The sequence below is a fragment of the Nematolebias whitei genome, chromosome 16 (assembly GCF_014905685.2).
Source record: "Nematolebias whitei isolate Nwh7 chromosome 16, NemWhi1, whole genome shotgun sequence".
NCBI lineage: Eukaryota > Metazoa > Chordata > Actinopteri > Cyprinodontiformes > Rivulidae > Nematolebias > Nematolebias whitei.
In genome coordinates, this window is record NC_056513.1 from 7,831,493 (window position 1) to 7,841,295 (window position 9,803).

The window sequence follows — 9,803 nt, forward strand, 5'->3', positions numbered from 1 at the left end:
TCCCAGCATCATGTCAGCCAACACTCTACCTTCCTTCCCAGCATCATATCAGCCAACACTCTACCGTCCTTCTCTACATCATCTCAGCTAGCTCTCTACCTTTGCCCGTCATTGTGCCCACATTAAAGTTGCCACCCTCAGTCCTACATTCTTTTTACTCTTCTCCCTCTGTCTCCTGACATGTTTCCCTCCTCGTGGTCTTCTACTACTAATACCGAGTATGGCCTCCTTATCCAACAAAAATCTATTAGAAATTATTCTTAAGTTTGCTGTTTTATCTTTGCGTTCACTTTTATCAGCAGTTGTCGTGGATTCAGACTGGGTCCAAACAGAGTTCAGATCTACCTGTTTCAGCTGCTCTGCTGTCATTCTGACACGCATCAACATTACACACCACAAACTAAAATATCAACGCAACTCATTTATAATTACATTTGTATGCAAATGTAAATAAAAGCAGATGTAAAGGACCAAACGACTGGAGTTGATGAAGTAAATGTAAAAATGTCAGATGCTTTTGTTTTGCATCAAATCCAACTTAAATTATTTAAAGAAAGCACTTCTTGGATTTTTGTTTATTTGTTTGTTTGTTTTTGTAATGATTTCTTAACCGGAGATTTAAAGTAAAGGCACGTTCACAAAACCCCTCAAAGCAGGACTCAGAGTCCTGATCTCCTCAATGGGATGTCTGAACGGACCGAGGTGGTGAGTGGGGGCCCCACCTTTGTGAGGTGAAGCGAGGTAGTAACAGAGCCGAAACGGTCGACCTGTGAAAAGGTCAGCCGATGCTGCAGCTCAGTAACGTGATGTGGTGAGGACAGAGGTCTGGACCACCAAGTCCAGCATTCAACAACAGATTTATTACAGAGGGAAGATCGGTGAAAACTTTGTATTTATTGAGGGTGGGGGGGTGACAGAGGTTAGAGAAGGTTGGGGGTTTGAATCCCTTGACTGTTACAACAAAATGTGGGTGGGATAGGTGAAGCGCCCACATCTGCCTCCACCCTCATTTGCACCACTCTGAGCCCTTGAGCATCTGCTCCCCTGGGCACCCTAGATGGCAGCTCTCTGCTCCACACAGAGGGCTGTGGTAGCTCGGTGGGCTGCGGTTACGACAGGAAGGGCATCCGATGTAAAACAATGACCAAATCTTTGTGCCATCTCACTCACTGTGGCGCCCCCTGAAGGAGGGAGCAGCCGAAAGAGGAAAACAAAAAAAAAGAGAGACATCCGTCACACATTTAACGCTCCACATTAACCCAGCTGAGTTCTGCTCGGCGCCTCTACTTGTTCCTCGAAGCTCGTATCATTTCTGAAAGCTCCGTCTGTGATTATTGAACGGCCGTAACGACGGACCGGTCTGTTCGGACTTTTCACTGAACTGTTTTTGTGGTTATTTATACTTTACCGTCCGACTCGGCTACGGTTCAGACCTCACGCAACGGAAACAAAACGCAGTAAAATGTGGCGTTTGTATTTTAAAGCAGAGATACCAGCTGACAAAACTCTTCTTCCATTTTGTTTTTGTCGCAGAATGAGCTGCAACTAAAAGCCCTTAAGACTGAGGAAGGAGATAAGAATCAAACGTGATGACACAAAAGGCTGATGAGTGTAACCAGGCAGCTTCAGAGCTCATGGACCAGCAGATTCATTCATTCAGCAACCACCATCATCATCATCATCTGGAGGAGCTCCTGAAACGTCTGACGGCCTCTGATCTCCTGCTGATCCACAGAACCCTCAGAAGTCCTCCTAAACTTTAGGATTCTTTCAGCTTCCTGTCAGAGGCTCAAACCGAAGCCGCTTGGTGATGAGATGAAAAGGTTGCCATGGAAACGAGCCTTTGTTTGGAAACCATGGAGGGGAAGAAGCCCGGCGACGAGAACCGACGAACGAGGTGAGTAAAAACCTGACGGAGGATCGGGTCTGCTGCAGACCTGCGATCACATGACCACGTGGTCTGGGTCAGGGAGACCAGCCCGGCGGGCCGAGGAGGAGTTGCGCCTGCTGTTCTGGAGCAGGAAAAAGAGCCGAGGTTCTGAAACGCCGGTCTCACCTGGAGCCGTGCAGTTTTTGGATCCTTCCTTCGTCTCGTTCGTCTCCAGGCTGCCGTTGTCCACATCCTGCAGCAGCCTCCGGCCCACTCGCAGCTCCTGGCCCGCCATCGACCCATCAGAACCTGGAAGGTGTTTGTCACAGAAAGAGATGATTAAAAAAAAAGAAATCGAACTTCTCCCCACAAAAAATTAATTTTAATAAAAGATCAAACACTGATTGATGTAAATGATCCGGATCCCTTAAACGGGTCTTTATCAGCAGGTTCTGCAGGACCGGTTCTGATCACTAAAGTTAAAGGGGAGGACTGTCAGCTAATACCACACCAGCATCTGTAAACCTGACCGACTTACAGGTGTTGATTAGGTGAGGCGGCCATCTTGAATTGGACTGACTCTAAAAGATCAGTTCTAAACTCCACCTCCACTGGTTCGTGAGATATTTTGCTAACAGAGAAACAGTGATTGCCCGTTTGTCACGGAGGCAGGCGATAATGTGGTCGCAGTGCTCTGTGATGACACCCCGACACCTTCAGTCCCTTCTGATCAGTGCTCACAGATCTCCCCGAGGTTCTGAACCCACCAGATTCTGAGGTCCATGATCAGGTGCAGCTCCTGGATCAGCCGGAGCTCTCGGACGTTCCGTTCCGGTTCATAGCAGCAAAACAAACCTGGACGGGTTCTGTGGCGTCACTAAAACAAAACCTGTCTGATACTAAGTCTGGCCTCTCTGATGGTATGGGGGTGCATTAGTGCCTTTGGCATCAAAGCAGAAAATGTCAAATTATTGATATAGAACATAAAAACAAGAAAAGTTGATCAAAAGTATCTACAGGTTTTAGAGCATCTGCTCCCAGAGAAGATCCAGGACTGAGAGTCTTCCATTAGACCAGACCACTCCAAAACCTCCAACACCTGGTCTCTTCAGGTCCTCCAAAACCTCCAACACCTGGTCCTATAAGAGACAGAGTCCACGCTCCAACGTCCACCTGCTCCTTCTCTGAAACAGAAACTTGCTGCATCTGAGCTCACAAAACAGGCAATTTCAAGAACAGACAGGCAGAATTACAGAGTAAAAAGTAACCCTCAGATAAACAACCTGTGTGTGAAAACTAGAACTTTTTGACCCGTTATGATGGAACCACAGGTTCTGTTTGATGGTCCTGATGGAGGAGAAGTTGAACAGAACCTTCTGTGAGCTCACTGGAAGTCAGTGAGAGTTCGGTTCTGTCAGAGTCAAAGTTCTGGAAACAGTTCAGTCCTTTGACCCAGTTAAACTCTGAATGATGGTTCTGCTGGTGATCCGAGTTTGACCTCAGGGCTCCTGATGTCTTTGCACAGAACCCTGACCCAAACACCGCAAGGAACAGAACCAAGCCTGGTTCTGTTCGAGCACTGAGTTCTGACCCAAACTGATGTGGCAGTCGGGTCAGAACAGAACCGAGCCTGTTCAGATGAGCTTGAATCAGAAACTCACCTGGACCCTCCAGCAGGACGGAACCTCCCTTCACGAGCAGCACCAAGCCTCCGAACACACACATCTGGATCAGAACCAGCTCCTTTCGCCTTTTCAGCCTGGTTCTGACCCTCCTCTGCTCCAGCATCGCTCGGTTCCGGTGTCGGATACCCGGAGACATCTCCATCCTCCTCCTCCCAGCTTCCGAACCTAACAGAACCGCTGGAGTTTCTGCCCCTCCCCCGGAGGGGTAAAAAGTTCGGACCCGGTACTGCAGAGATGCAGAGGGAGGTTCTGGTTCAGGAGGTCCGGTTCGATCCTGATGTCATTTTGTAAAAACCCGGACCAGGAAGCGGTTCGGACGGCTGCACGAGCTGACATGGACGCGCCTGTCAGCTGAGGAGGCGCGCGGAGGGTCGGTGCACGCGCACACGCACGAGTAAAATTCCCTGACATTCGATAAATCCTTAACAAGTTTTACCTTCATTTTTAAACGTACGTTTTTATTTTATTTTATGATTTTCTTAAAATAAAGAGATGGTTCCAACATTTTAAACTGAGGTTCTGCTGATGTTCCAAAACAACAATAATCCATTTAATTGTAGCTACTTTTAGATTATAACTTGCATTTTCGGCTTTTACCTGACATGTTTTCTTTTTATTTTCTTTTAAATCTTCTGCTTTTAGCTGTTAGTTGTCACCAAAGATGAGGGGCGGAGCCCTCGATACAGAAGTCCCGCCTCTGCACCTGCCAGACTTGCTAACAGGCTGTCAATCACCGCAACGCTTTAAACATCAAATAATGAATTCAAACTAAAAATAATTTTTAAAAAGCTTGCTTAAACAAAAAGCAGAAAGAATCAACAAAAATACAGCAAATAATAAACTGATCTGAAGTGTATTTTTATTTTTAATCAGAAAAATGTACTGGTTTACATGGAGGGGGCGGGGCTTAAAACAGACAGCAATCTTAGAGCACTTGTTCTTTGTGGCTTCAACTTCCACGTTCCACTCCTGTTTCTAGTTATGTGTTGACGTCAGAGTGAAAGAGGCTCCTTCACCCTGACGTCAACACATAACTAGAAACAGGAGTGGAACGTGGAAGTTGAAGCTACAAAGGCGGAGTGGCCTAAGAAGGTCGTCTGTTTTAAGCCCCGCCCCCTCCATGTAAACCAGTAAGACGTTTTTCTGATTAAAAATAAAAATACAGTGAAGGAGCCCTCGTTCACCTGCCGTCGCTGATTTAAAATCAGCCTAAGTCAACTTCAAACAGTCAATAATTCAGGTCAATTTACAGATATCTAAAATCTGGGGTGGTAGTAGCTGAGAGTCATGTCAGCACATCGGCGTTGCAGCGGGAGGTTTTCATGCTTTAGAGAAATATTCATTCTAGACAAGATTCTGTGTTCGGGAAAAAAAGATGAAACTGGCAAATTGTTCCTAAAAATAATTTGATAAAAATCTGATCGACTAAATTGTCTTAATTGTCTTCATTAATGAAACCAGGATGACGAGTTACAACCACATTTAATTTCCCTCTGGGATTAATAAAGTATTTTTGAATTGAATTGTCTTAATCTGTTCCCTGTGACCCACAGAACCGAACTGAGAGACCCAGGACAGAGAAACCAGGTCCGGAAACACTTCACAGAACTGTCAGGGCTCCATAAATGCTGTTAACGCTGACACATTTAAACCTGATCACATAAATTAAAAACAGATCCAGCAGACATTCGGGTCCAGAACCTGACGGTTCTTTGTTAGTTCTGTTCAGCTGATCTGAAGCACAAGGATCACTCAAACCAAACAGTCAGTTTCTCTTTAAAAACAGGTTCAGATGTGAATTTTTGTAAATCCAAATAAAGTGTGGTTTGAAGCCGCTGTGTGGACCTGCAGCTTTTATTCCCTGCTGGTTCTGACAGGTTCTGAGGAAGGACACAAACAAACCGACCCAGTTGTGAGGAACTGTGCCACAGGAAACTTTTCCTGCAGTTTTTTTTTTTCTTCACGTATAAAATGAGGCATGATGGGAAAAGTCACAAATGTTCAAATTAATTTAAAGCATCAAACCTAAAGAGTTTCAGAGCAACAAATGAAAAATGTGCAGCTTTATAAGAGTTTTAGTAAATCCTCGTCTGGGTTTTCTGTAAATAAATTATAAAGAACGGATTTGATGAGTTAAAAACATTCAATGTAAACCTGATAAAGTTTCTGATGATTTCTGTCTTCAAATGTGAGTTCAGAATAATTTAATTTAGAAACAAGGCTGGAAGCTGGAAGTTGAAGCCTTAAAGGACGATAAGCTCCGCCCCTCCATTTAAACAGGACATTTTCTGACTAAGAAACAAAAATAAACCTGATAATTTTTTAGGTGTTTGTGTGTGTTTATTTATGTAGCTCTTACATTTCTGATTTTTTTTTTCTCAAATATGCATTTTTTAAAATAAGTTTAGGTTAAATTAGTAGAGGCTTTAGGAAAAATGTTACACTTTGATTGACAGCCTGTTAGCGAGTTAGGAAAGTGTGGAGGCGGGACTTTTTGTCAAGGATATGTACACGTCAATCCATAAATACAACATGTCTGCTCTTAAAAAAACATTTCGTCTTTTATTTTGACCAGTGAGACATAAGAGGAGACACCGTCCATCTTGACTGAGGACAAGTCGTCCTCATTACATTTTTGGTTTGTCTTGCATGAGGACAAGTCAGGACTGCAAGCGGCAGTCAAAGGGAGAAAAGGAAAGTCAAGAATGTAGGACTGAGGGTGGCAACTCTAAATGTGGGGACAATGACAGGCAAAGGTATGGACCTGGCTGACATGATGCTGGGAAGGAAGGTAGATGTTTTATGTGTCCAAGAGACCAGGTGGAAGGGCAGCATTGGAGCAGGGTTTAAAATGTTTTACCATGATGTGGATAGAAAGAGAAACGGAGTAGGGGTGGTCCTGAAGGAGGAGTTGGCAAAGAATGTAGTAGAGGTGAAAAGTGTGTCAGATAGGATCATGTGTCTTAAGATAGAAGTAGAAGGTCTGATGCTAAATGTCATCAGTGGTTATGCTCCACAGGTTGGACGTGATGGGAAGGAGAAAGATAAATTTAGGAAGGATCGGGATGAAGCGATAGAGAGTATTCCCAGGAAGGATAGAGTGGGGATTGGCGAAGACCTGAATGGACATGTTGGGGAAGGAAACAGAGGGGATAAGGAAGTGATGGGTACGTTTGAGCAGCAAAAAGTTTGTTGCAGCTCCTCAGAATAATAATAATAATAATAATGAATTTAATTTGTAACGCACTTTTCATTAACAAAAATCTCAAAGTGCTACAGAGTGCAACTAAAATCAATGATAAAATCAACTAAAATCTGTGATAAAATCAACTAAAAGAATGAAGATATGTGGATAAAAGAAGAAACTTTTCAACAAGAAGAATCCATCCAGAGGACCGGACTCCACCTGCTCAGATTTATTGTCTCGTATCTTTGTAGCCTCGACTTCTTGTGCTTTTGTCTCCACTACAACCGATGTACGCCATTGCCCTATAATGCACTGTTCCGGTAAAATAGTGGTTTCTTTAGATGAAAAATGTTTTTAAAAGTAATGTTTTAAGAAATTAGTTTTCATGTGTCACAAATAACTTTTAGAAGAATAGAGCAACAAAAATATATTAAGGCCAACATGTGCAAGTAGACGGAGTCTTTTAATAACGGAACATGTTTACCCGGGTCCAGATCAGAACCACGGGTCTGTTTAACGCAGCTTTATTACAAATCAGTCAACTTTAGAGTAATACGATGTTGTTAAACTTCTGCTCGGTTCCAGAAATTTTGCTTTCAGAACAGAAGAGCTTTATTCTGCTTTAACCTGTAAAAAAAAAAAAATAAAAAAAAAGTAACGGAGGTGATTTGTGGAATAAAAATAACTCGTTTTACGTGAATTTTTATTTTGTTTTCACATGAAACAAACTCAGGAGACGATCCTGAAACCAGACCTACGAAACGAGCTCAGAGAGGGGATGGAGTTAATAAACGAGATGAACGTTCAACCAATCAAAAAAATAAAATCAAACATGGGGGTGGGGGCAAATAAAAGCCAGTTAACTTGTTTTTCCGTTGCCAGTGGGCTCACAAACACAGCAGCTAAAAGACAAGTTTTACAGAAGAAAATACAGAACGAGATGTAGGAAAGGGTCTGGAATCTAACCCACTTTCCCACGTCCCCCCCCCTCCCCCCCCAGGTGATCCAACAGTTCTGCCCCACTTCCTGTCCATGGCCTCCAACAGTGCAGCTGACTGCAGAAGCTCTGAGACGTTTGGTGCATCAATTATCTGCTGCTGGGAACACGACGCAGTGAGCACTGCGGCCCCGCTCACAGACAGATCTGGGTCTGAGAGCTTCCAGGTCCAGGCAGCTCCTCTGCTGGGGGAGGAGGGGGGGGGATCAGGACCGGGGTGGTGGTGGTGGGGGGGCTGTGGTACAGAGGGCCAGGAATAGCTACCTGAACTAAAAAAAGAGAAGCCGATGTTCGGCTGGTGCAGAGCGGCCAGGTGGTGCGGAGCAGAAACAAGGACAAGAATCCCAGATTCTACATCACGAACACAAACTGGAACGTTTCCATCAGAGGTCCTAAGACCAGCAGGAAGCTGGGATTTATTTTACGATTATCAAAACGAAAACTTGTGATTAAATTAGAAATATGGCAATCACTAAAGAATATAATCGCAACCACCACCTCTAAACTGATTTTATTATCGGAGAATTCATTTTTACTGGAAAAACTACAGAAAATCTTCCACCTGCAGTTAAGTTTAAATGTTATTTAAAGTTGACAAAACATAAACATGTTTTAGAACCCCCAGTGGGTTTTGATCAACATTAGGAATCTAACCTGACTCTTATTTTGAAGGAGCATCATATATCTTATTTTGAAACTGCAGGTTCAGTTCTCTTCCTGTTTCCTGCCCACGCTCTGACTACATCCTGTTTGATGGTTCTGCGGGGCTTCATGGCAGGGCCTTCACTTCCTGTCAGAAAGAAAACCTCTGAGCTCAGATATGATGGAAGTCAGTGAGAGTTTGACCTCTGACCTCTGAGAGGACACATCCGTCCTGCAGCAGAGACACTCTGGGTGGAAGAAAGAAACATCTATGATTGGACGGGGAAGTGTGGGAGTAAATAGAAATAAAGTTTTTGAAAACTAGATTGAAATGTGACATCAAACGTCTGCGCCCAGAATCCTCCAGCTTGAACTGTGATTTAAATAAAGTGCTCTCGGTCCTAATTTTAAAGCTGCAGGAGATAAAAATCATGCAGGAAACAGAAGAAACAAGAAGAAACCAACAGAATCATAAATGTGCTTTAATTCTGATTCACTGAAATCCTTAAAACTCATAAAACAAATTATTGCTGTTTCCTAACTCTTTATAAAGTGACCGGACGTCCACTGAGCCCCGTGTGCTGAAAGCAGGACGGAGTCGAGCTGAGGAACAGAAAGAAACGGTTTTTATGATCCGAGCGTCCCAAAAAATAAACCTGGTGACGGAAACTCAAAATGTTCAGAGCAACGTCCGTTAAACTCCCGGAGCGCCTCCTTCCTGCGCCACAGACGTCCCGGAGGTGTGAACTGAAGAAAATAAGACGTAGAATTTGTTTTGTCTGAGCTGTAGCGGAGTGGTTCCACCTCAACATCTGACTGGTTTCAAGAAGAACCTGATCAGAGTTCAGCTTTGAATCATCTCCCAAAGTCCCTTTAGAAGACACTTCAGGTGTCTTTCCACTATGCCGTTTCCTGTCTGCGGCGTTTGGACCGGGCCAGCCTGGGTGCTGATGGAAACTCTTTGTCCCCGGTGGATGTTTGCAGACTGCGTGAGCATGTAAGCAGAAGGAGACGAGGACATTAGCTCCAGGGCTAATGGGTTGTTATTTAAAGTCCTGTTTACTGTCCCAGCCCGTCCACGCTGGCTACAGAACCATCACAGTTTGGTCCAAAACACAAACAGCTGCTGTCTCTGAGGCTGAGCTCCGGTGCTCAGAGTCTGGTTCAGTTCTGAAACAGAACCAGACCGATGGACAGACGAACACAAATTATGACAGCAGGGACAAAAAAGGATCTGAAGACGTCATCATATTGTCCAGTTTAGATATGAGGAAAACAGTCCTGTTTGACTCAAACAGGAGGGACAATGTTTCAGAGAGGATGACATTTCTGAAGGGGACAATGTTTCTGAGGGGACAATGTTTCAAAGGGGACGATGTTTCAGAGGGGACGATGTTTCAGAGGGGACGATGTTTCAGAGGG

General features: G+C 44.1%; 1 protein-coding gene across 1 annotated transcript in view; it reads right to left on the bottom strand.

Moving 5' to 3' along the window:
• Positions 1-3,679, bottom strand: part of LOC119422727 (sodium/potassium/calcium exchanger 3-like) — a 34,857-nt gene extending 31,178 nt beyond the window's left edge. The window contains exons 1-2 of the mRNA XM_037690121.1: positions 3,532-3,679; positions 2,057-2,179 (exon numbers count right to left, since the gene is read on the bottom strand). Of these exons, the coding sequence (XP_037546049.1) occupies positions 2,057-2,179; positions 3,532-3,658 (250 nt within the window). The 5' untranslated portion in view covers positions 3,659-3,679. The remainder of the gene's footprint in view (positions 1-2,056; positions 2,180-3,531) is intronic.
• Between the last annotated feature and the right edge of the window lie 6,124 nt (positions 3,680-9,803).